The 27,276-nt window shown below is 39.5% G+C and overlaps 1 protein-coding gene across 5 annotated transcripts in view; it reads left to right on the top strand.

The window, feature by feature from the left end:
- BACH1 (BTB domain and CNC homolog 1) overlaps nucleotides 1-25,757 on the top strand; it is a 35,101-nt gene extending 9,344 nt beyond the window's left edge. The window contains exons 1-5 of one of the 5 annotated variants that reach the window (XM_068144484.1): nucleotides 6-133; nucleotides 11,511-11,808; nucleotides 15,066-16,454; nucleotides 18,143-18,349; nucleotides 22,314-25,757. In XM_068144484.1, coding sequence (XP_068000585.1) covers nucleotides 11,569-11,808; nucleotides 15,066-16,454; nucleotides 18,143-18,349; nucleotides 22,314-22,775 — 2,298 coding nt within the window. In that variant the 5' untranslated portion in view covers nucleotides 6-133; nucleotides 11,511-11,568 and the 3' untranslated portion in view covers nucleotides 22,776-25,757. Of the gene's footprint in view, nucleotides 1-5; nucleotides 134-416; nucleotides 709-11,510; nucleotides 11,809-15,065; nucleotides 16,455-18,142; nucleotides 18,350-22,313 lie in introns of those variants that run through there. The other 4 variants (XM_068144488.1, XM_068144485.1, XM_068144486.1 and 1 more) reach the window with 4 other exon arrangements.
- Nucleotides 25,758-27,276: the final 1,519 nt, after the last annotated feature.

The raw sequence follows: 27,276 nt of genomic DNA on the forward strand, positions 1-27,276 counted from the left end.
CTGACCGCTCGCGCCGCAGTTGGGCCGCAGCCTGTTCCAGGAGCGGCCGGGCCCGGGCGAGCGGGCGGAGAAGAGGGGTGAGGCGGTGCCCTTCGGCCGACTGGCCCGCAGAGAAGCGGCACCAGGTACTAAGGTGAGCTGAGCCGGCCGCTGTTGGGAGCGGGCGCGTGGGCTCTCGTCCGTCCGGTGCCCGTTAGGCTGAAGGGGTTGTAGGGAGGGGAGAGGGTGCAGGAGCCTGAAGCGCGCTCATAGGGGCGGTGTTAGTCAGCTGGCGCCCTCTTCCCCCGCCACTCTGCGGCAGGCATAGTGGCCTGTCCCGCCGCGGCGGGGCCGGGCGCACCCGGACCCTGGGCGAGGGCTGTGAGGGCAGTGGAGCAGGTATAGTGCTCGCGGGGGCGCCCTGTCAGCGCTGGGCACCGGGTGGCGCCCCGGCTCCCCCTTATTGCTGGTCTCTGCTTCAGGTATTGTCCATCTGCCCCGCCCCTCCCCCCAGTCCCCTCTTCAGCGTTGGGCGCCCAACGACTGACCGTTCAGTCGTTACTCGCTGTCTTGGCCCCCGCTTCCGCGGGTGCCCACGTGCCCGTGCGCTCCAGTGACAGAGGGGTGGCTCTCCCGTGCCGCGGCCCCTGGCTCCGTGTGAAAGGGGCAGCTGAACCCTGCTGGAAATCCGGCGGTAACCCCGCTTTGCCTGGGTGAGACGTGCAACTGGTGTGTTTAGCGTTTATTACTCTTTGGGGGAGCTGGGGACAGATTTATTTTAGACCGTAAACAACGAGGTACAGATCCTGTCTGTCTTGTTCTGTACAGTGAGATACTTGGCATGCTGAAAACGTTGTACTTTAAAAGAATTGTCGCCTCTTTTTTTGCTAAGTGGTATTTGCGTTCTTTATTTTAGTATAATAATGTAACTAATCTCGAATTCATATACAACTGGAGTCTCTACATATTTATTGAATTAATAAAGGGGAAAAAACCCAAGTGTTCTAGCAGTAATGTGAAGATAACTGTATGCACAGTTTCACCATGTGGTTACTTTTGACAGACACGTTAATTTGAGGCAGTTCAGGAAGGCAATTCCAGTGTGTGAAAAACATTTGACTGTAACAATGGAATAATTACAGTCCAAATGCACTGTAAATCAGGGCTGCACAGCTCTCTGGATACTCCAGTAATAGAGTCAGTTCTTTAATCTCAAATAGTAAAGTGAAAACAAAAGAGTGTATTCCTGTCAAACATGGTGAGTCCAAATTAAAACAACTGAGAGACTCCAAATTTTGGCTTATGAGGTTAATTTTGGGGATGACTTAAACTGCAGAATTACTTTTTGATGCTGTAGTAAGTGTAAGTCTATGTGCATGTTAGCAAGTAGTCAGGCCCAGAAGTGGCTGATTTGCAGAGAGAAACGGTTGTCCCTGAAAACGGAATATGGATATTCTGAAAAGCACACAATGTTTTGAAGTGCTTCCTTTGAGCTAACTCTAGTGAATCCTTTAGTATTGGGACATCTATAGAAGTACTTGTAAAGTACAGCTTAATTCAGTCTAAAAAAGAACCTACTGTTGTCCAAGTCTATCTTGTGAAGTAAGTGAAAGCAGAGTTAAGTGGAATGTGTGAGTGGTTTGCTTCACTAGCATGCTGATTCTAATTAAAATGCTAAAGTAGAGATTTAACTTCAATCTGCTGTATTTTTGGGTGGTTTATACTAATAAATGTGCAAGATTTTGGTGTGCTCATTACATGCTTGTTTTTAATAGGTTCTAAAATCTTTAAGGATATGTTGAACAGTAATGCATTTATGTTAATATAAGAATTTTCTAGCATTAAAACCCACACCCTTTACCTGATCATTTGGATCAGGTGGCGCTCTCATTGGGCGTAGAGCAAACATGTCTTTGCATGAGTTGTGTGAGTCCCAGATAACTGCCTTATGTTTTAGGGAAACATAGCTCAACAAGTCTGCTTGTCATTTCCACCCGTGCCTCCTAGCCTTCCAAGTTTTATAAGATGAGGTGTTCACATAAATTCTTCATAGATTTCCTCTTAATCATAGACCAGTCTTTCTTCCTCACTAGGCTATCTGGTGTGGGGAGAGGAGCTGTAGGTCAGTCAAATGGTTCTCTTTGTGTCTGAGTTGCCCCTAGAATTCAGCCACTGAAAGTTTCAAGAAGAGGTTTTATGGGCAGTAAAAAAAATCTTTCTAGCATTTATAGTATACATCCTGTTCATATGCCATTGTTAGTTAAACCATAGGTAACACATTGATGCAAATGTGGTTATCAACAAAATCTTCAGTGAGCAAAAAATAACTGTTGAAACACCCATTAAGTGCATGAATTCAGCCTAGTATGACCACAGTGGGCTTACTGTATGAGGACAATCACCTGTAGCTTTCCCTGCCCTGTGTGGAGAGGAAAAAGTATAGAAAGGTTCATTTTGCTGTAACAGATCATAGGCTGTATCACATAAGTAACTCCATCTCCAGTAGTGTTGCTGTGCTTTTCAGTGTGGAAGGAAGTCTTGTTTGTTTTAAGTAACACAAAGAGAAACTTTAGTGTTTTGTATACTTGAGACTCACTGCTGACCAGCTAGCTACTGAAGAAAAGGAGGACGAATAACGCTGTGAAGGGCAAACTGACTTCAGCAGCATTGGTGAAATACAAATAAATGAAGCTGGTTCACTAGATGTACTTTGCAGAGTGGAAGAGGTATCAGTCACTCAATATGCTTCTGAGGGAGAGCTTGCATCTTAAAGAATTATTCAACTAATCTTTGGAATCATGATGAGATAATTTGTTAATGACTTCATTTGAAGTGTCAAGGTAATGTTTGTAGGTGTTTGTTTTGATTCCAGTCTTGGCCCATTGACTAACAATTTGATAAATAGATAGCATTTGGTATCCCTGTTTGCACTTCTTTTATATGGTACCATCCCAAAAGTGGCTGAGGCCATAAGCCCATGTCCTTTAACATCATATGTCAGCTAGGAAATAGTCTACAGTTTCTTTATGGGATAAATGAAACAGAGGTTTATGTGATTTAGTGAAAATCTTTCCTGGAATTACCATCTGAAATTTGGGTTTCCACATCTTTATTTCCTTATGTAATTTTTGCCTGTGCTTTTCTATGCTAATATTAATGTTTCTGAGGTTTGTTCTGATTTATGTCTAAAAAAACCTCACAAAATTCTGAGTTTCATGTACTGTGAAGAGTAGTTGTGGAACCAAGTTGGAGTTAAAAAACTAATACTAGATACAAGGTTATGAATATTACTTCCAAAAAGTATATTCTTTGACTTACCAATATATTTGCTTCTCCCTTCTTTCAGGTTATTTTTTCTGTCCTTGTGAGTAATGTAGGATATCATCACAGATGGTTAACTTAGTATCCAACCCAAATATTTTGACGCATGTACTTGTGTATGGATTCTGCCAATAATCAAAAGAATTCATGTGGTTTAACTGTGACAAGGACTAGAATGTGGCTATAAATTCAAAGGTATTTGTCCTTCAAGTAAAGGCAACAGTTGACAGGAGATGTTGTTTGGCATTATTCTGGTCTACCCCTTATCTTAAGTTAATGTTTTGCTATCTAACCTAGTTCTTATATAAATAAATAATCAATTTCTGCCAGCATTTTGGGGGTGTTTTACTTTCAGGAGGCTCTTTTAGTGTTAGATGGTTTTTGTTTGGTTTGGTTGTAGGTTTCTTGTGGTTTGTGTTGGCTGTTTTTTGTTTTGTGGGTGTTTTTTGTATGTGTTTTGTTGTTCTTTTTTTCAGGTGAACTATGCCTTTAGGAGGTCTGTGTATTGTTGGTATCTTCCCAGAGTAACTTGGTTGGAATACCAGCAGAATTGAAGGATTTTAAGTGATGGAACTTTACTGCAAAGTCATCTCTGAAATCCCTTCAGTCCTATTTAATTTTTTAGCAGTGAAACAAACCAAACCCCACAACACATTTTCTCTATTCCCAGTGCAAAAATTAAACAATTAGTGTTGTGTAAAATAATGGCAAGCTGCAACATAGTAATCTAATTTTCTGGCTTTGAGGTGGACTGCTTTGTATCATCTGAGGGAAGCTATTCAGACCTCTGCTCTGTGGAAAATCTGGTTACACAGTATCAATCCTTTGCTTTTTTTCTTTAAAATCCTAGCTTCTGGAGTCCTGTGACTGCTAGGAATCTCAGGTTCCACTGCACACTCTGTACCCCAAGTTCTCATATAGCTTTCCAAACCTGGAAAATTAATTAAGACTCTCAGCACAGACCTGAAACTTGCCAGACTTCCCGTGATTCTTTTTAATCCTTGTTTGTGACTTTGGCAGAAGTCCAAATGCTGCGGTGAGGATTGCATTGCTTAAATACAACATCATCATTTTCCAAAAATTCATTTATGTAGTTTAAGCTGTGAACAGTGTCATGCAGGTGTTTAGTCTCATAAAGAATACAACTTAGAATTTTACTTATGAAATGTGCTAATCATCCAAAGAGGAGATTTTCTTTTTTAGCAGAGAAAGCATTGTTCTTAGGAAGCAAAGCTTTTTGCCTTTATATTGCTGTTTGCTTTTCAAGTCTTTCTGAACTAAAGATGGAGAAGCAATAAACACAGTAAACACGAGCACTAAAATGCTTGCTCATTCCTTGTCAGCATAACGTGAATCAGCAGCTATTAGCCACTCTAGGCATTCATCTCTAACGTAACTTTATTTCCTTAAAAGGAGAGGTAGCTGGGGGCAAGAACATAGATATCAAACTTTAGCAAAAAGCCTTTGCAGTGTATTTTGAATAAACTGTCTCGTATCCAAAATGCCTTGTTTTAGCCATACTATATTATATTTCTCCCTTAATACTTTGTGAATGGAATTTTTTTTAGGACAAGGGAAACTTAACTGTCCACTGTAAGGGAACTGACAGAGATAAGCAAGCTGCCAGAAGTCACGAATAGCACCCGGAGTTTGTTTCCTCCAAACTTTTTCATGGGTTTGCAGTTCCTTTTCCCCAACTGTTCAGGCAAACTTTGAAAAGTGCTTTAAGAGTTACAGATACATTACAGGCATGGTGATAACTGAGCAGACCTTCATTGGCTGCTAGTAATCTTGCTAGCTTTATCATGGTTGTGATCAGAACTGAAATTGCATCTGGATGTCCCAAGTTTAACCAGCTCAGATAGGAGTAGCAGTAAAGGGGTCCCACCTGAGTTCTGCAGCTACCAAAGGGGAGCTGCACTCTGTGCTTTCTTTGATTTCAATAATTTTACTAAAAAAGGATAAACAAATCCTGTTCCTTAGTCTTTACTTAATGAACAACCGTTTGCTAATACTATACTGGGTATCAGTCCTCTGTAGTAATCACAGTAGCACTTGCACACAGGTAAATTGAGTAACTTTTGGGCTGGATCATTTCCATGAAATCTATAGTAAGTGAAAGGGGTGGAGTGGGGCAACATATGGGTAGGCAGAGCTAATTATGATGATAGAGCCATATAAGTGATATCTGAATCTAGGAATAAAAGATTAGCTTTCCTTTTTAGGAACATCTGAAATGGATTTGAGTGTTTGGAAAAAAGCAAAAGGCTGTTGCTTTTCAGTAGAAAACCTTGACTTGGTAGGATGTAACACTTGTAGCTCATGTGTTTTTGCTTAGCTCTTATGAGTGCCATTTTACAGCTTGACAGAACCACCACAAATCAGTTTGTGCTGATTTGTTGCCTCGTTTGCTGTTAAGTGCATCTCAGATGATGGTAACAGAATACAGTCCAATTTTTTTTTTATTTGACAGTGACTCACAGACAATCATTAGGTTTGTATGCTAGACTGGATTAAATCCAAATTCCTGTGGGTTCCCACTGTATCTTCGTGAGCATTAGATACTGGAGTTTCTTTTCCAGATCCTTAGATTTACCACCAAGTAATTGTAAGTTTGGCAAATCAGCTCTCTCTTTCCAAGCCTTCTAAGTAGTAAAGAAATAATCATTATTGATGTCCATGGATTTATTTCTGTGCTCTGATTTGGTAATTTTAAGGGCACTTGAAACATTCAAACTCAAAATGTTCAGTATTTTGGTAAACAGGCACTAATTACTCCTGTCTTGTAAACAGAAGGAGCAATGGTAATGCTGTGCACTCTCAAACCTGTATCTCACTTTTAAGGACCATTTGAGTATTCCCTGGCTGTTTGCCTTAAAGAGTCTCAGAGAGCTTATTGAGCATATTTCTGAGACTCATTCATTCTTTCTAGTTTTGTATTATCTTTGAACACCACTAGCAGATCATTCCAGCATCAGCTGGTCTGACATTTAAAACACTCCCTTTAGCTGTAAAGCATATGCCTCTGTATGTTGAAATCTCACCCTTTCATTTTTGTGGTGGCTGACTATAAACTAAAGGACACTGAATTTATCGCTGTTAGCCGTCGTCTTGTTGTTCTGAGTTGTTCTATGGTAAAGTTCCTGGCAGCTGTCATAGGCAGACAGAGACACTTCAGCTGTTGTTTTGGTTGTCTTTGTTCAGAAAGAATGGTGCAAGTACACTATAAACCAGCTTGCTATAGCGTACAGAATTGGTATTATCTGACTTTTTCTAAGTTACTGAAAAGCTTGCTTCTAAACTATATAGGATCTTTTAACACTGATGCAAAATTGTAGTGGTAGAGTGGTTTGGGTTGGAAGGAACCTTAAAGATCATCCAGTACCACAACCCCCTGACACCTCCCCCTAGCCCAACTCTGTTTAAATCTACATTTCAAGTCTAAAGATGCTGTTAAAATTGATTTACTGCACAACAGTATGGGATTTTTTTATTTATTTAGTCACTTTGGTTGATCTTTATGATCCTGTGTGTTTAGCATTTAATATTAATAAATATTATGGACAGAGCATTCATGTTCTAGGAATTTTCTACTGAAAATGTAAATTCTTTGGTAGTTGTCTGCTGGGCACATGCCTAAGTGAAAATGATTTGCAATGATTGACGCTGATCCTTAAGACTAGCGTAGGTTTATTGTTCTAAGGTTTTGAACCTTGTCTTAAAATCTGCATCTTATTGATACTGCTTCTGGTTAGCCATGTAACTTTGAAGGTATTTCTGTTTATCAGCTTTTTGCTCCCACAGAGCACTTCACAATTTGCCAAATATAATGATTAAGTTTGGGTTCAACAACACAAAAAAGGGAAATGCTCACATGGAGTATTCTTTGTCAGGGTGTTTTGCTGCCCTTTGCATAATGGGGAAAAATGCTTCTCAGCATTAAATACTTGGGAAAGTGGTGCTGTGTCAAATCCTGACTTTCAGGAGTGGCTTGCTAGGATGACCTATTGCTTCCTTCATCTCTCACGTAACATTTTTCTTGATGACCAGAGGATATTGAGTGCCAACTGCTATGTGTTGTGTTAGTGCTGATGAGCATTGAAGTTAACCTTTGTGCCAGATAGGTGTGTGTATAAGAAATACAACACACCGTGACGAGTTTTATCCTGCTAATATGTCCCTAGTCTTATGCTGTTTGTTCCATTCTGGTATTATCTATTACTGTTTTCCTTCTATAACTTACCAACAGCTTTAATTGTCTCAGCCATTGTGATTATCATTTTTGGCTTGTGTAACTTTTTGGTTTTAGTATCAAATAGGTAGACTTTTTATGGCTTGCCTAAAGGTCTGCACCAAATGACTCTTGAAAGCAGAGACTGGGAGAAGTAGAGGATCATGTAACTAGCTTTTACTCTGCAATCATCTAGGAGTTGAAGAACAGTAATTGCTACCAATTGTAAGCCATCAGATGAACAAACCTGCAATCTAATTTTGAAGTAACTTACACTTTCTGCACTAAGCAATTACCCCTTGTTAATAATGTATGCTGATGATTAAATGCATGAGAAAAACGAGCCTTGGATGAGATCTCTATTTGTCAATGAGTCTTGATTCGAATCTTGCTCTGATCTCTACATTGTGTACTTAAACCAATATGTACTCCTTTTAAAAATGTTGCAGTGCTAATTTTCATTAAGTATTTTATGTGTTTCTGGAAAAGGAATATATATCTAGTCAATTAAAAGTAGAGTTATCTTACTTTACTGAAGATACGGTAGTTTTACAGATAATTGTCAGACATTTTTCCTACTGAACTGTATGCTAGTAAGGGAATGAAATAACAGAGGAGAGACTTCACTTTCATAAAGCAGAATAGTTTTCTAGCTCCTGTTTAAGAGGATACATGTTTTGCTTTCATGCAAAATACGTGTTTTAAAAATCCTGAGACACTGTCCAGTAAGGAACAGAAACTTCATAGTAGCTTGCTTAGTTGTGTTTTCAAAGCAGGCCTTTATTCATTCAGCTGCAAGTGTTCCTCTATGTAGTTTTTATACTGTCGTGTGTTTATATACATTCTCTCTCTTTTTTTTCTTTTCCCCTCCTCCTTACTGTGAAGTTAATAGGCATGGAGAATTTCAGGTGAGAAAAATATAAGGAGTGCTTCTGTACTGACAGCACTAGTTTTCTCCCACTGACTGAGGATTTGTAGCTAGTGAGCTTTCATGTTGTTCCTTCTTTAATCCTTTCAACCTGCATTGTAAAGACTTTTATGTTTTGAAATATCTTTTTGTACTCTCCATACTTTTGATGATAGCTGCTGTATCAAGTATCTTAGAGAACATTATTACCTGGTTTTGTTTCTTATCTTTGACATGCAGTCATGTGGTTGTTTGCTGACACTCATTTGGTAAACAGTGATTTAAATACACAGTCATCTGCTGACTCCTGGCATACTTTTTCAAGTTACTTTCAGTTTTCCTTCAAATGCTAATTAAAAAATAAAAGAGTCATTGTGTTGTCTGGTTTTAATCGTTTTAGTAACTTGTCTGCTTTCATATAAATTCTGATGGGAGGAAAAAAAAAAGTAGTAATATTTGTTGAAAATCAAATTTTGTAAAATGGACATTTGCAGTGGGAGAAAGAAAACCTAGAGGGGCCTCTTTGTAGGACAGTTGCAACATGAGCTTGTAAGTTGTAAAGCTTCTCTTTATAAAGCACTATTGAATTGTATTTTCCTCTTCACACCTTTTACCCTCTTTGTAAATAAAGTTAATTTTAAGAATTGAGTGATCCAGTATTCTCCAATCGCTAAATTAGGAGAAAAAGACAGTTTGCAGGAGGTAGGTACTTCTCCTCTTTAGTGCAATAGTTAAGTGTAGTTCTTGTGAATATGGATATAACAAAGCTACTGGTGGACAAGTCTGTTTTGTACTCAGGCTGCAGAAAATTTGATTGGCTGTCCTGGCAAATACTGTCATAAATGTGGCATCATGCCTTCATTACACAACTTCAAAACAGAATTAAGACATTCACAAGCTTGACCTTTATTAGTACTTCTCTAAAGTGTTACAGCTTTTTACAGTGGTTACATTTTCCCTTCCCTGTTTCCTTTTTGTTTTTACCAGCATTTTCAGTCTTTTTTTTCTTTTTGACTTTTCTGTTTTTCCTGTATGACAGTAATTCAATTTTTAATAACATGATTGCAAGAAATCTTGTGTTTGAGTGTGGTGTGTGCTGGTGTTTTTCTTTGGGTTTTTTGTTGGTGGTGGTTGGGGGGTTGTGTGGGTTTTTGTCTGTTTTCTTTCAAAGGTTTTGAAATGCTTAATGAAATTCTACATTTGAATATTTTAGATACATTAAAAAAAAATAATCTTTGCATCCTGTTAAAAAATAGTGGGGACATAACAGCTGATGAAATCTTCACACTAGCAAGTACAACATTCTGTCAGAGTCAAGTGTTAAATTCAGTTATGATCAAATATTTTCAGTTGTCAGGAAAGAGTTGTATTTCAGTGTTGAAAACAAGTATATTTTAGTAGTAAAAGCCCTGGAAGCTTGCTTTGTGGATATCAAGTGAAAAGGAGGGTTAATTGTCCTCTGGATATCTATCTGTGTATATATATACACAGCTGTTCCTTTTAGCTTTCTGCGCTTTGAAAGCACAACGAGCTGAATTGGGTATTGGAACTTCTTTTATAAGGGAGAAGCCAAAAGCATCATATATGATGTATGAACTGTCTATCTGAGAGCTGGGAGAACTTGGGACCTTAAGAAAGAAAAAATAATCTTTAAAGGCCTGTCGCTATCTGTAATCTCCCTCGTGAGGTTTGCATGGATGTTCACCCCTAAATATGCCCTTATCTTTACTACTACTTATAAAAATAACTTGAGTAGTGAGTGAGCAAGTATAACCAGGAGTATAGCCAGCAGGGTGGTTGTTTTTTCATCCTACTGTGTTTAAAAATGACCACACATCCCTCCTCCCTCCTGCCTTGTGAAAGTTTCCCATATTTAACAACTAAAGATTTGCGTTGGACACAGTTTTACTGTTGTTGAGAGCTGGCATATCATAACATCTATTGAGCAATATAATGATTGGGTAGTCCTGTGTCAGCTGAAGTGACTTTCAGCAACTGCGTTCAGTTACAGTAACTCTTGGGTGGAATAGTGCAGCGTAATCTAAATGCTTAGTTTAAGGTAATGTAGTAATATAATAATTTCCTTATTGGGCTTTTTTTTTAAGGCAGAAGAGAAGCTCAATCCACAGAATGCAGGAATTTAGGAAGACAGGAATTTAGAAATAACAGCTAAGAGTTGGAAACAGAATAACAGATAAGAGCTGGAAATGCTGCTAAACTTTGTACTCTGTAGGACTTCTCCCTAGTACTTTTTGCAAATACTAGGGCATTAGGAATATCTTCAGGACAATTAGATATGAGCTCGTTTCAAGGTTTTAAACATCACAACTCTTACTGTTGTTTGTTATCTAATAAATACTGTCGTTTGAGAACTCTAATGCTGTGTCATAAATGGGATTCTATTGGCAGGTGATCTGAATCATAGGAAAGCAAATGCCTACCAAGCATGACAAATCAAATGAGTAAGAGTGCAAAAGGCTGCATTAGAGATTTAAGGCAGGTGGAAAATAGGAGAACTAATCTGGTTTTAACACAGAACACAATGCCAACCAATGAGAGAGAAAATGAATGCTTTAGCAGTCAAGCTACTGCTGAAAAAAGGCAGAACATGTATTTTACTTCTCACTGTGTCAATCAATAAACAAGTAGCTTACATAGTGTTTTGGTGAATGCTGCCTTAATGCATTTTTTTATTTCTCTTTATATCTGCATACTGTTAGTCAGAATAAGTAAAACCCAAAAGTGTAAATAACTTAGCCCTTAGTGTAAAGCTATGACTTCTAGTCACTTGCTGAGGAAGAATCATTTCTTTATCACAAGTCACATGAAAAATTGTTCCCTTTTTTTCGTCTGAGACTAATAAAGCATTATTTTAAGATGCACATATTATGGTTTGGGTATTTCAGATGCTCATAAGCATGTATTTATGCACTAACATGTATGAAATACTGAATCTTAGTCTTAAGAATTAGAATCAGCAGTGCATGTTCAGCAGTTTGCTTACTTTGTTTTAGTATCCGTAGGTTCCTGCTGGGTAAGATTTTCATGTGTACAACTTGTTTATCCTTCCAGATTTGAAGAACAGAAGCATGCTTTCCATTGAGACTTACACCACCATTTGTGATACAGAATGTCTCTAAGTGAGAAGAACAGTGTGGTTTTTGCATATGAGTCTTCAGTACACAGTGCCAATGTACTTCTCAGTCTCGATGATCAGAGAAAGCAAGATATTCTTTGTGATGTTACTATTTTAGTGGAAGATCAGCGATTTCGGGCTCACAAAGCCGTTCTTGCAGCTTGCAGCAGTTACTTCCTTTCAAGAATTGTGGGCCAGGTGGATACTGATCTTATCATCACTTTACCAGAAGAGGTGAGTGTCACTCCCTTCTATATGTTACCTGCCAGTGTCTCTAATCTGTTCTGTTAAATTGTGTTTTATGATAGGCTGGTGCTTAACTGAGAAGTTAAGGTGAGGGATTTAAGAAATAAAGGGAAGGAATTTCTAAGTTGTAAAGCTGCCATTGGGTGAGATGTAAAAGCTAGGCAGGTCTCAGTGTATATCACAGACTGAAGGTAAATGAATGATGTCTTGGGGAATGTGTAGGGAATATCTTCAGTTTAGTATTTACTCCTTTCAAAATTGTCCACCTGGTTCAAATGTGTAAATTTGTATTTTAGGGGCCGTTTTAGGCCTGCTTTTTGACATACTCTTAAATCAGATGAAATTCAAGGGCCTTTGGTGGGAATGAACCAGAGTCTGACATCCATAAGAGAGTGTCTCCAAGGCTTTTAAAAGTTCCAGTTGGTATTTAGTTAAGCTGTTACAAAAGGCATGAGGCAAGCAAGTGAATGGATTTTTATATGAAGTCCTGTGCTTGTAGATGCAAAGTGAAGAGCCTCCAAGAGCTGTGATTGTAACAGCAATCTGAATAGTTGGTGGTAAAATAATCAATGTTTTTCTGGGATAGTTTATAGTAATTAGCTTTAGGGGTGGGAAATAATATGCAAATTGACAACTACAGTCATTACAGTTGGAGGAAAAGTGCATGTCAGTGAATTTTGTAGTGGCATTAGAGACTACATTATAGATTTGTTCATGTACAAGACTGAACACATAGATGATGTTCAGAAGGACTGCTTCAGTAAAGTAGCTAGCTCACTGGCTTTGACAAGGGTTCTCTGTTACCCAAATCTTTCAGATTCTATAGAAAACTGAAAACTTGGAGGATAAAGTTGTTTCTTTAAAGAGCTTTGGGAGGTTTTGCTATTCTCTATTGAATCTGTTACAAAATTGAGCTAAGCATAAAACCAGTAAGTCAATTCCGACTGAATTTCCTAACAGTGTCTGTTTACTTCTTCATACAGTTTATTTTTCTACTGTTCATTTCTTCATACAGTTTGTTTTTCTAGTGGCTTAGTTTATTGATAGCCTGAGCATCTCTCAGGTTAAAAGAAAAGTAATGATAGGAGCTGATGTAGAAAGGCAGTAGGATGCTGGGGAACACGAAGCCATGATTTGGAGTAAAAGGAGGAAATTAGTGACATATGGAACTTTTGATGCTGAAGAGGTTTTCTTATCCTTCCAATATCCTATTTTTAAATCCATCCCAAAGAAATGTACATCAAAATTGGAGAGGGGAAAATAATCTCTAGGGCAGTTTTCCAGAGAAATTGTGACATCAACCATAGGGACCAGAGTGTGTAAAGAAAATGGAAGAACATATTAATCCAGATATTTATTACAATGTGGACTTAAGAGGGCTCTCAATATAATTTATGATTACCAATGTAGGAACTGAATCCACTTTAAAAAGAAAAAGGCAGAAATCTTTTAATCGCTCGATCTGGTTACTCACTTGGTAAAAGCTTTTTAAGACTCAGCAACTCTTCTGGGAAGTGCTAAATGTTTTGAAATGAGTCAGTTCATGAAGTTGCATATTTGAGAGGCAAACACTGATCACATGGTTTGACATGTGATTTTTAACCCTTTTTAATCATCAAAAGTATTTTAAGCTTTAAATAAGACAGCAGTCCACAATCTGATATGCCAAAATGTTTTGAAGTACTTAATGTATATTGTAAAGACTAGCTACTGACATCCTGATGGTGTGTTGTGTTATTTTCTACCAGTGTTTTCACTCTGAGTTAGCCTTTCTAGAATTGCTTTTCTAGGTCAGCCAAGCCAAGAGTCATCTTGTGTTTTTGAGGATAGCCAGCTAGAAATATCTAAGAGAGAGCCAAAGGAGTACAGTGTTTTTTTTTCACCTTAATCCTTCTTTTTTTGAGTAGTGTTTCAAGCTTTTATAAAATGTACACTTTTGAAATGTCACTGTATTTGTTTTGTGCAGTTTCACATAGGAAGCTCACTTGTTTTTAAACCCACTTTAATGATTTATTTGTTATATGTACACTCAGTTTGAAGATTTCTTGCCAACTTACGGATAAGCTGTCTTTAATACTCCTCCTCCACCCATTATTAAGGATGAATTAATATATTGATGGAATCAGTATTCTTCTCTCCAAAGCACATTTCAAATACTATTATAAGAATTCTTTACACATGTTTACAGGCAACTTTGTTGAAATGTCTCTGTGCAGATCTCTTGCAACTTCCTTTCATCTGGTGTTTGTGTCCTTCAAAAAAAACCCCACCTAAAACCCAAACAAAACAAACCCTGAACTGAAATGAAATTGCATGTATCCTTGATTATCTTCCTGTTAGAAGAGTTCAGTGTAATTAATGCATTAATACTGAGCTTTATTCAATGTGAAGTCCTGTTCATTTCAGTAAAAGAGGAGAACAGAATGTGGGCTTGAGTTGGAGTAGTAATAATGAACATACTACTTTATGCTTCACTTGCAGAGAAAGGTTAAAGGAAGTGTTCAAATAGTTTGTAATATGGTAATCTATTTACCTCTTTCTGTCCAATTTCTCAATTTTATTCATATCAACTTGCTCAGTTTGTAATGATGCAGATTTTGCTTATTTCTGGAGTCCCTGATAGAGAACTGTTCTGCAGTAAAAACTGAGATGGCAACGATGGAAGTGTTCTACTAAAACTTCCTACTCCAAAGCGGCATTAAACTGAGAAGAATTGGTTTTGTATACAGATTTTAGGTACCATTGTCTTAATCTGTGGGAGAAAGAAAGGACTAGATAATCAAATTCAATATTTTCAAACTTTTTTATATCAATGATGCATAAGACTGAGCACATAACAGTAATTGCTCTTTAAAGGAACAATGAAATGCCATCAGTATTTTGGTGGTCTTCGGAGTAATTCATGGAGAACTTTGGCTTGAAGGTTGTCTTAGTAATGCTGAAATCTGCTGGTTTTCAGAGTACAGTACTGTTTTTTACTTGGTAGTACTTCATTGTCAGAACACTTTGTTATGAGATTGATCACAGTGAAGAAGATAATAGCCACAAAACAGACAGGATGAAAGTCACATCAGAAGATTTGTCTCAGTGAATGTGGCTGGGTTGTCCCTCTAAGACAAATCCATGGCTTTTCTTACAATCTGTCCTGCTTGCAGGGTTTACTCACAGGTAAATTGAGGTGCTATGTATTTCTCTAAACCCATGTTTGCCATGCTAAGTGTGTGTTTGTTGGGTTTTTTTAATAGGTAACCCTGAAAGGATTTAGTCCTTTGCTTCAGTTTGCATACACTGCTAAACTTATTTTAAATAAAGACAATGTGTCTGAAGTTTGCAAATGTGCTGAATTTTTGGGTGTCCACAACATTGAAGAGTCCTGCTTTCAGTTTCTCAAATTCAAATTTTTGGACTTCAAATTGGATCAGCAGGAATATCCTAGAAAGAAGTGTTGCACAAAGCAGTGTCAGAAAACAGCCCCTAAAATTGCCAGTGTGAATGAGGGAGACCTAGAAATAGATGATGAAGCAGAACTTTTAGAAAAGGAATACATTCAAATTCCTGACACAAAGCTCTGTAAAGATGAAGAACATCCTAAGGCATCACCTGCTCTTCAGGATAACATCACTCAAGCATGTGATCTTGTACATTTAGAAAGGGGTAGTGGTTCCAGTTTATCTTCCCAATGCCCAAAGTATAGGAAATTCCAGAAAGCTTTTGGAAATGACAAAGTTCATACTTCGGAGTCCAGTTACAGTATTAAAGACATTCAGGTGCCACCAATTGCAGCTTTTTCTGAGAAGGAAATAACCGATAATGATTGCATACAAAAAGCTCAGGAATGTGTACCTATGCAGCTGGTCTCAAAATGTGAAGAGACTCAGGTGAAAATGGAAGAAGGGGAGGAAGGCATTGGAAAAAATGAAGAGTCGAGGAGAGATTCTGTGACTCAGAATGTGTGTTGTCCTGTGGAGAAAATGGATCTTGCTACTCTCCCTCCAAACTCTGCTGCACCTCATGGACTCAGTTCTGTGTCTTTTTTAAACACTTGTGAACAATATGGTAACTTGAATTTCAGTAGTATGCAAAATAACACAATCTTGGCTGAAAAAGTTGTATCGGGTACTGGAGTCGGGAATGACAAAATGGAAAGTCAAGACAACGCCCCTTCAAAGGTCGACTTGTGTGCTAGGGAAGCCACTAACATTACTTCGGCTGGTGATCGAAGCAGCGTGGAGAGAGAGGTAGCAGAGCATCTAGCAAAAGGGTTCTGGAGTGATATTTACAGCACAGAAGCCTGCCAGATACGTTTACCACCTGCAGTTTCAAAGGAGTGTTTGGAGCCGGTATATTCGGGGAAAAAATCGGAGTGTCCGTGGCTAGGTATCAGGATCAGTGAAAGCCCTGAACCTTGCCCTCAGCGAACTTTTACGACACTGAGTTCCGTCAACTGCCCCTTTATAAGCAACCTTGGTACTGAAGGATGCTCCAACAACTCTGAAATAAGCAGTGGAGATTATGTTCAGGGACCGCCACAAGAGCCGTGTCCCTACAATTATGTAGTAAGTCTGGGAGAGGATTCAGAAACTGACACCGAGGGAGACAGCGAATCCTGTTCAGCGAGAGAACAAGAATGTGAGGTAAGAACATCCTGGTGTATCCTTTACTGCCCTGTCTCTTAAGGCCATGTGCCGAAACCTAATTCTGAATCTCTTGGAGTTTTGAGTTGTTTGTTGGGGTTTGGTTTTTGTGGTTGCTTGTTTTAAAAATTTGGGAAATGAAACTTCAGCCATCGAAAGGTCTGCATGGAAGGTCACAGTTAATTCATGGGGACTTAGAGAGTATGTTTTTGATAGGAGATATTGAAGTGATAGATCCTTAGGTATTGGAGGTCTTCAGAATTATTTTGAGCAACTTTATCAGAAAAAGATTTCAATCTTTAAAGATTCCACAGGCATGGGAACTGTTTTTGAGTAATTTGGGATGTTTTTTTCAATCTTCTTCAGTTAAATATCTTGTAACTTTTGTTTTATAGCAACTTACCAATTGCCTTGGTTTATTCTGGGTTGTGGAGACAGAGAAAGGGTACTTTAGATTACTATGAAATGAAAGTTAAGTGTTCAAGCTGGCTTCAGTAGCTGTGTGTGTAAGACTGCTTTAAGAGTATCTCTTTCTCTGAAATCGAGGTCCTATTTGCTACTCCAAGTGCACATGTTACTTGACTCTGCTTTGTCATTACTTTGGTAGTGGTTTAGGCAGATGCCTTACACAAGTAGTTTAATCCCAAAACGTTTTACTGTTTACCTAGAATGATTTCTGTCATGGTTCTTCGAATTCTAGAATTGCAGTGTGACACTACAGTGGATCATGAAAATGCAGTTGGTTTTGAAGTATTAGCTTTTTCCTTTTTGAAATGCAGGGTCGTACTGAGCCTTTAGATGAGTGGAAACTGCCACCCATATAGAAAAATAGCAGGCCAGAGTTGGTGAAATACATTCTTCTTTACATCTTAAAGAAGTAGGTGGCATCATTGCTGAGAGCAATACTCTGTCCTTTTGTTTGTTGCCAGTGGTAGCCAAACCCAGAAAAGGTTTCTCCATTTGCTTTTTAAACTAAATTCAGACCTTTGGCTGCAATGAGGTAAAGTTTTCTAGTACTTGATAAACTTGGATGTAAGGATTAAAATGTCTTCAGTTAGATTCTCTTTAAAATTTTGCCATTTTTGTAAGGGTGAGACTGTTTTCCAGTGTTAATCAGAACCTCATGATACATGAATGTTTCACAATGCTGCTGCTGTAGCTTAGGTGTACAGACAGTAGCAAGAGCCTCTTCTCCAGCCTGAAAAAGTGCAAGACAAATACCATAATTTCTGTATAAGTGCCTGTTTCTGGTGAATTTTTTTCTCCAGAAAACTGTAGGTATAAAAATTTATGCAGGACACACTCTTAATAGTAGCTTAGAGGAAACATCAGACTGCATGAGTGATTCTTGACTCCTGTTTTGTGCACCACCTAACCACAGCTGCCTGGAGTGTGTACCGCCTAATTTGCTGCACATATTCATAGATTCCATCCTACTTTAGATCCTCAAAAGCACAGTGTTAAGCGTGAGTAGGTGTTTTTGCCTGTCCTTTTTGACTCATCTAGTTGAAATCCCTGGGTTTTGTTAACTTCACCTGATAACTACAGTAATTTGCTGTGGTCCTTGAGGTTTAGGAAGGAGCATGGGTTTTTGATAAAGAAGGCTTAAGAAGAAAACTTGAATTGGCCTGCTGATGTATGTGTACATCAATCACACCATTGATTTACAACTGTATTTTACATTCTAGGTAAAACTGCCATTTAATGCACAAAGGATTATCTCACTTTCCAGAAACGATTTCCAGTCATTTCTGAAAATGCATAAGTTAACCCCTGAACAGTTAGACTGCATTCATGATATCCGAAGACGAAGTAAAAACAGAATTGCAGCACAGCGATGTCGTAAGAGAAAACTTGACTGCATACAAAATCTGGAATCTGAAATTGAAAAACTGGTATGTATAACTTCCTTACTATTGCCTTGAGTCTGTCTTTAAGCATCTTGATTGGACTGCTGGCAGCAGTTTGACACTATGACAGCTTACTGCTTTTTCCACTTACATCAGTCTCATGACTACTTGATAGGAGTTCTGGTTTTCTGTGCTTTACTCTACACGCCTTTTTCCTTCTGTGCACTTATCATACTATAGTATCATAGTATCAGTCAGGCTTGGAAAGGACCACAAGGATCGTCTAGTTCCAACCCCCCTGCCATGGGCAGGGACACCCCACACTAGATCAGCCTGGCCAGAGCCTCGTCCAGCCTGCTCTTAAACACCTCCAGGGACGGGGCCTCAACCACCTCCCTGGACAACCCATTCCAGGGCTTCACCACTCTCATGGTGAAGAACTTCCTCCTCACCTCCAGCCTGAATCTCCCCACCTCCAGCTTCATTTGATTCCCCCTAATCCTATCACTACCTGAGATCCTGAGAAGTCCCTCTCCAGCCTTCCTGTAGGCCCCCTTCAGATACCGGAAGGCCACAATTAGGTCACCTCGGAGCCTTCTCTTCTCCAGACTGAACAGCCCCAACTCCTTCAGTCTGTCCTCATAGGAACTTGTTTCTGTTCCAGTAATGCTTGGTGAATGGTGTTTCTGAAGCCTGTCAGCATTGAGCATAACTGTACAGAAAGGTTCCCAAACCACCATCTCACTCCATTTGCTATCTCTTTTTTCCCTTTTCTTGCTTTGTGCTGTTGTTCTTCAGCTCATGGTATTGCTTGTGATCAAGTTTGGAGTTAAGCAATTTTTAGTTGTGTAAGTATTGTTCTTGTAAGATATCAACATGAGTTGATGAATTGGTTCCTGAGTCTTGGGTCTTAGAAATGAGATTCTTGCAGAAAGGCAGAAAATACAGCAGAACTCAAGAAGCTGTTTGCTTTCTTAGCAGTTTAAGAAGGATATTGAGACACTTGAACGTGTCCAGAGAAGGTCAACGAGGCTGGTGGGAGGCCTTCAGCACAAGCCCTATGAGGAGAGGCTGAGGGAGCTGGGATTGTTTAGCCTGGAAAAGAGGAGGCTCAGGGGAGACCTTATTGCTCTCTACAACTACCTGAAGGGAGGTTGTAGCCAGGTGGGGGGTTGGTCTCTTCTCCCAGGCAACCAGCACTGGAACAAGAGGACACAGTCTCAAGCTGCACCAGGGGAGGTTTAGATTCAAGGTGAGGAGAAGGTTCTTCACAGAGAGAGTAATTGGTCATTGGAATGTGCTACCTCCAGGGAGGTGGTGGATCACTGTCCCTGGAGGTGTTCAAAAAATGATTGGAAGTGGCACTTGGAGCCATGGTTTAGTTGTCATGAGGTGTTACGTATTAGGTAATAGGTTGGACTTGATCTCTGAGGTCTTTTCCAACCTGGTTGATTCTCTGATTCTGTGTGTAGCCATTGGGTGTGAAAGATTGCTATAGGCTAAGTGCCCTACCATAGAGACAAATTCCTCCAGGAGATAGAGAGTCCAAGGGGCTGGACAGTCCCGTCCAGAGAGTGGACGCAGGAAATTGTAATTTGTTATTCCATACCATAATCCTGTGGGCAGAACTCACAGCCTGTTCTGCTCCTCCTTCCTCTCTCTTCTGGGTGCATGCAGTGGTTGATGTCTGTTTGGTTTGTGAGGGAGTGCAGCCTTGTTGGAAAACTATTTTCTCACTGTGCAACTGAGGCCTAGTTGGCCCAGCTTAGGGGGGACATTGAGGCCTGTCAGGCCTCTCTTGGGTGGGGGACAGGGGGGCAGATTGGCCTGCTATGGGTCTACTGAGGCCTGGTGTTTGGGGGAGGGAAGCTAGGCCTGAGTTGATTCTGATTTTGTATACATTCCTTTTTCCCTGAATGCCTTTTATACTTTCATATATTCTTTTGTAAATAGTATTTCTATTTAACCTCCAGTTCTGTGGTTTTATTTTACTCCTTTGGGGTGAAATACTTTCTGTCCAGAGTTGTTTATCAGCTCAAATCAAGGCAAAGATGTTTGGCTTCCCAGGGAATAGTATTTCTCAGCAGGAGGAGGAGAGACATTATCATAAATTAAAATGAAAAGTTTCAAGTGGGTATAAGGAAACACTGGAATAACTATTTCCAAATGTTGAAGCTTGCATTAACCAGTAGTCCAGACAATGTCACTGGTCCAGAATACACAGCTAAGTGGCTCTACATACTCAAAATGTACATGGAGGGATTTCAGATTAGGAGTTCTGGTAACAGCTGCTCCCATTGTGCTGAAAAAGTATAACTTTATCAGCAAAGCACTCTTTTTAATCCTTTTAGGGGAAGAGGGCTGCCAGCAACTGCTTCTCGTGCAAAATGTCCCTTAAACTTAGGAAGTTGTAGAGGTTGCAGTATGAGTTTGTGAAAGGAAATGAGGGAGTGACTGAAAATAATTAAACTTTCTACAAGTGAACTGATATGGCAGTAGTGTTAACACATAGTCCCTATGATGAAAATCTAGTGCCTAAACTACTTGAACCTTTTTAGGTTGGACTCGATGATCCTCGAGGTCCTTTCCAACCTAAGTTATACTGTGATACTGTGTCTTTGGAAATCTGCTTATTAGTTATAGAACTCATGTGGTGTGCTTTGGTTTTAGGATATTTTTCCTCTTTTCCAGCTACTTCTTGTTTCCTGTCCCCCACCTGTTTTTTCTTCTCCCCCCATTTCTTAGTTTTTCTCTTTTCTGGATGTTGCTTGTTCCCATCATTTAACCCAGCCCCTCGGTTATCTATGTGCTTTCATCTTTAGCCGGTGGTATCAGAAGTCTCACAAAAATGAGTGACATTGAAGTAAAACAAACTACAAACCAAAATAAGATAATGTTTAGTGTAGTAGCACGTTTTTCCTAGTTAATGTTAGTGAATTGCCATCCCTTTGGCTGTCCTGTGTTTGGAAGATCCCTTTGCATCATGTAGCTAAATTTTAAGTTCTTCAGAGCAAAGATAGTCTTCTGACAGTCGTAAACATGTTTAGTGTGGCAATGAAACAAGCATTCAGCTGACACTCTGTTCCAGTACTTGGTCATCTCTCTAGTGACACCTCTGGTTTTGCATCTTCAATTCACTAATCTGACCCTTCTCTGTTATTCTGCTTTAAATTCCTTAACTTCCAGTGTTCTAGCAGGGCCTTGAAACAAATTGGAGTGCTATATTTATGGTGCAAATACTTAGTTATTTTACTGCATTTTTCCTTTATGTTTCATAAACTATTCATAATTGCTTGTTCTACAGTGTACCTGACACTTCAGATTTTAATTCATTTTCATCTAGTAGACTAGTGTCAGTAGCCAGAATGTGAGGAGAAAGTTCTTCACTGAGAGAGTCATTTGTCATTGGAATGGGCTGCCCAGGGAGGTGGTGGAGTCACCGTCCCTGGAGGTGTTCAAGAGGAGATTGGACGTGGCACTTGGTGCCATGGTCTAGTCATGAGGTCTGTGGTGACAGGTTGGACTCAATGATCCTTGAGGTCTCTTTCAACCTTAGTTATACTGTGATGCTGTGATATCTAGTTTTCAACATGGGACTTTTAAAGCACAAACCACTGAGGACTGCTCTGCTGAATGTTTTGTTTACCCAGTGGTAATGGTTTAAATGTTACCCTCTAGAATTAGTGTTTCAGGAACATCTGTAGTAAGTGAATCTAGGTTCCATTTATTAAATAACTACAAGTTTTTGTTTTGGCTGCCAGTACGAGTTTTCAACAAGTTGCATGTCTGAAAAATCACTTGAAATAGATAAGTTAATGGTGCTTCAAGAGAGCACCTTTTGATAGGCACTTGATTCTTGATGCTTTCTCTCTTATTACCAAAATACTTCTGTTGCAGTAGACCACGTTTACAGTCATGTTTTAGCTTTTTTAGGAGAATAGCAAACTATCATTTTTGTGTTAAAACGTAGACTAAAAGGCTTTTTTTTTTCCTACCCCCCTTCTTGCAGCAAAATGAGAAGGAGAAATTGCTGAAGGAAAGAAACCACATTTTGTCAACTCTGGGTGAGACGAAGCAGAACCTGACAGGACTTTGCCAGCAGGTGTGTAAGGAAGCAGCCTTGAGTCATGAGCAAATACAAATCCTTGCGAAATATTCTTCCTCAGATTGCCCGCTCTCGTTTTTGTTCCCGGAGAGAGAACGAACAGCCCCAGCTGACAGTGAGCCTCCAGTACCAGCATGTATGGAATTAGCAGATGGTCTTTCAGGTGTTACAGCTACAAATGAGCAGAGTTCTTGTTATCAGTGTGTGAAAAGTGTCTGTGATACAACATACAATCAAGTACAAGAACTACATCCAGTTCCTGTAAGGACATTAGAGAAAACATCACTGGTGGAACAGTGTGGGCAGAGCAGTGGTATCACAGACTTCTGTCAGCAAATGACTGACAAGTGCACTACAGATGAGTGATCCGATTCTCTTCCTGTTGCCAGCCTCGACGTTGCAAGTGAAAGTGAGATTGAGCATTATTGTAACTTACTAAGTGAAAGAGAGGATGAAACTTTCTTTTGAAACTACATTGACAATGACATTGTCACTATATCGCTTGTCGAGCTTGGGGTTTATTCTGTGTAGTTCTAGAGTGTAATTTGTACATGTCAGCCTTGGAGCTTTTTCTGTTGTGGTGATGCTATGGAGAGTTCAGGAAAGTTGTTGGAAAGTATAAACTCTGTGCACAGATGTTTTTTGTGAGGAAGCTTTCATTCAGGTATAGACCAGCCTTCACTCTGACTTATGCCATGGTATCTAATGCCACTCTACATCTCAAGGAAAGCCTAACATATGTTTATGCATAGTGACTTCTACACCTGGAATTGTTAACTCTTAAGATACTTTTTTCCTGGTAGACAAACCCTAAGAAAGCATATACAACTCTGTAAATGTTGTTGGGGCTTTTTTTTGGTAGATGAGTTAGGGTAACATGACAGTATGAGGAGATTCTGGGAAGTGTGCTCTGGAACAGCTCATTGCTTCCTGCTGTTACCATCCCTGAACCAGAGCCAGCTTTTATTGAATATAAGCCTTTATCTTAGCTCTCCAGTATGCAGTTAAAACAACTGGACCAGTGGAGGTGCTGCAGCATACTGCTCTCTTCTATAAATTTAGTGGGAGGAATAGCAACATACTGGGAATGGTGGAAGTCTGATGCAATTCTTTAATTAGTGTGCATTGGATCCTTCAGCATCTAAATCCCATATGCTTGTTAAATTTTTTTCCTGTGTTGTGACTTGCTGTCCTAGCACCTTTAAGCTCACTGTTCCTTATGGTGAGCTGGAATCTTAAGTATTGTGAAACCTTAAGGACAGGATTTGTTTATCTGTGGGGTTTTTTAAAGTTATTCAGGCACCAAGTTCTTCAGCTTCAGTGCCTAATTGCCTGAAGTAGTCTACAAATGTATTTGTTCTCTCATCATCGGGACCAGTAAACCTCTCTTGAATTCTAGTCTTCAGGATATTTTTATGGCTAAACCTGTAGTGTGTTTTCAATGGCTTGTGCTGTAAGTATAAATTTATGAAAAGGATAATAAGGAATTGATCTGGAGGGATTTCCTTCATGGGCTTTGCAAAGGAGAAATACAACCACTAAAAATAATCTGGGTTTTAGATTTGTCCATAGTGGTGGATGCATATTGTATACCAATGATACTTTGTTATTTCGAGGTTATTCTCACACCAGACCTAATTATGGAACCTCACCATGGGAAACTTTGATTTTGCTGGTTTACAAAACATGAAGAATCTTGTACAAGCCAGTGGAATTCTTCATTTCCTACCTCAGAATGTATATTGGCTTCTTGTCTTTTGTGTGCATGTACAATAGGCAGCAACTAAGCAAAGAACTGTTGTAAATACCGCTTTTCAGTTTTATCTTGCAGTGAGATGAGACTTGTTCTTGGCAAGGCTCTTTCTGTTGTTTTTTTTCCCTACTCCCCCTTGCCCTAGTGATACAGCATTAATGAATATTTTATGACTATTAAGCCACTTATTTAAAACAAAAATTTTAAGATTACCAGATTTCAACAGTACTTCTCATTAACCAGCATGTAATACAAGTGACTACACTACCTCACCTATGGAATTGGAAGTTGATTTAAATCTGTAGTGATACCCTTGGACTTTCATCAATATAATTACTTCTTTTAAGGGAAAAAAAAAATTAATGGAGTATAACTTGCATAAATCACAGTGCTTGCAGTAATGGAAATTCAGAGACAAATACTATATGGCAGACATGAGAGTTCTACTGCTTTGGGTGTATCTTCAGGTAATGAAACTTAAATTCTTTGAAATTACTATCATTTATATATGTTGATCTATATACACACACATGTATTACTCACAAAGCTCTCTGGAGTTTTTCTCCAGTGTCTGTAAATGCCTGGTTAATTTAATGCTGCCTGCCTCCCTCCCTCTCTCCCACCTTGGGCAGTATTTTGCTTATAAATCTGGATTTAATTTAAAAAGCAAACTAAGATGAAACAATAAAACAAAGCAAAAACCGAACCAGAAAGCCCTAAAACCTCTCTATGGTCCATATATAATATCACTTAAAGCTGGTGATGTTCTGAAATGACGTGGATAATGACATTAAAGCATTGTCCTAATAGTACACATACTCTGAAATGGAATTCCTTGGCATAAATGTTTGCTGTAAAGAGGTGGAGCATGTGTGTAGAGAGTGACTGCCTGGGAACTTGAAACCTACCCAGTGACCCAGACCCCCGATGTCCTTCACGCTATGGATGTTGGAAAACAAGGTCAGTGGTTGCCAAGCTCAGAGGCCAAAACACCCACCGGAGGGTTGTGCTCCACAGCTGCAGTCTGGTGATCAGTCAGGATCTGAATGCTACCCAGCAAACAGTGCAGGATTTCCAGTGCAAAAAAAAAAACCACAGCACACCAAACCAAAACATGGTTATCATTCACTAATGATAAAATTCATGTCACGTTTCTTAAATCTGTCGTGGACTTGATGAAGTTTGAGGGTAGGGTTTTGGTTTTTTTGCCTAGCTGGCTGCATCTGAATAATTTTTAAATTATTTATTTAATACAGTAGACCTGCAAGTTGCATGTTGACTTCTATAGCCTCTATCATCAACTTGGAAAAGTTAAGAATGAATGATAATTTTATGATACAGAATTCTCAGGTAAATGTTTTGAAGGGTTGGTTTGTTTGGGGTTGGTTTTGGGGTTTTTTTTTTGGTTGGGTTGGGTTTTTTTTTGCTTTATTTTGGGTTTGTTTTTTTTTTTCCAGGAAAGAAATACTCAATTTTGAAATTGTAAAATACTTTGTTAAAAGCATGTTTTGAAATACTCTGGACAGACTGTCTTAAAGCCATAAGGGTATGATGGCATACAGATTGTAAAATAAACAGGTAATTGCAACAGTTGATTTTGTATCTTTCATAATTCAGTATTTTCTAAGACTACAATAAAAACCACTATTCTTTCTACAAAGGCTTTTCTTTTTTTTGTACAAATCTTTTGCAGTGGAAGTTCTTTACTGATGCATTGTTCCTTTCTGTAGTACTACTACAACATACCTGAAAGCGGTAGCAAAGTAGTCTATGTAAGTTATCCAATCATCCACACAGTAGCAAATGCTGAGTTGGAATAAACCTCCTGTAAGGTGTTTTGACTGTTGTGTGTGTGCTGTTCTCATTGTGTTTTCTGGGCAACTTTTATTAATACTTCTATTTAATGTTTTACATTATTCTAAGGGAGGAAAGAGGTAAACAGTTGAGGCTGAACAGATGGGCAGAATCCAACGGCATGAGATTTAACACATCCAAGTGCCGGGTTCTGCACACTGGCCACAACAACCCCATGCAGAGCTACAGGCTGGGGTCAGAGCGGCTGGAGAGTGTCCAGGCAGAGAGGGACCTGGGGGTGCTGGTTGATGGTAAGATGCACATGAGCCTGCAGTGTGCCCAGGTGGCCAGGAGGGCCAATGGTATCCTGGCCTGCATCAGGACCAGTGTGGCCAGCAGGAGCAGGGAGGTCATTCTGCCCCTGTACACTGCACTGGTTAGGCCACACCTGGAGTACTGTGTCCAGTTCTGGGCCCCTCAGTTTAGGAAGGATGTTGACTTGCTGGAACGAGTCCAGAGAAGGGCAACAAAGTTGGTGAGGGGTTTGGAACACAAGCCCTATGAGGAGAGGCTGAGGGAGCTGGGGTTGCTTAGCCTGGAGGAGACTCAGGGCTGACCTTATTGCTGTCTACAACTACCTGAAGGGAGGTTGTAGACAGGCAGAGGTTGGTCTCTTCTCCCAGGCAACCAGTACCAGAACAAGAGGACACAGTCTCAGGCTGCACCAGGGGAGGTTTAGGCTGGAGGTCAGGAGGAAGTTTTACACAGAGAGTGACAGCCCATTGGAATGGGCTGCCCAGGGAGGTGGTGGAGTCACCATTGCTGGAGGTATTCAGGAGGAGACTTGCCAGGGTGCTTGGTTGCATGGGTTAGTTGGTTGGGTGGTGTTGGATGATAGGTTGGACATGATCTTGAAGGTCTCCTCCAACCTGGTTTATTCTATAGCATAGGCCAGTGCACAAGTCTGAGATTCATTATAGGGGGTGTTGTAATGGCATGGATGTTTAAGCTCAGGAAATCTCTTCTGTATAACTGTAGATCTGTTGGGTCCTGTTAAATAATCAGAAGCATTGCCAAAATTATTCTTCAAGGAACTGCATTAATCCTAATCTCTGTCCATAGCTCCTAAGCAGTGAACTGTACTGCATTTTACCTTGCTCTGAAAGCTTTTTGCTATTAGTCTTCTTGCATTTGAACTATTTGTAGCATGCACATTTGATGCTTTCAAGTCTGAAATTGCTTGATCTCAGGAGCATTATGTTAAAACACTTTGTATGGGGAAAATGCTGGAAAGTAAGGTGATTGAGATTCAACTTGATA

The sequence above is a fragment of the Melanerpes formicivorus genome, unplaced genomic scaffold, assembly GCF_026170545.1.
Source record: "Melanerpes formicivorus ecotype bairdi unplaced genomic scaffold, bMelFor1.0.p_v2 SCAF_11, whole genome shotgun sequence".
Classification (NCBI taxonomy): Eukaryota; Metazoa; Chordata; class Aves; order Piciformes; family Picidae; genus Melanerpes; species Melanerpes formicivorus.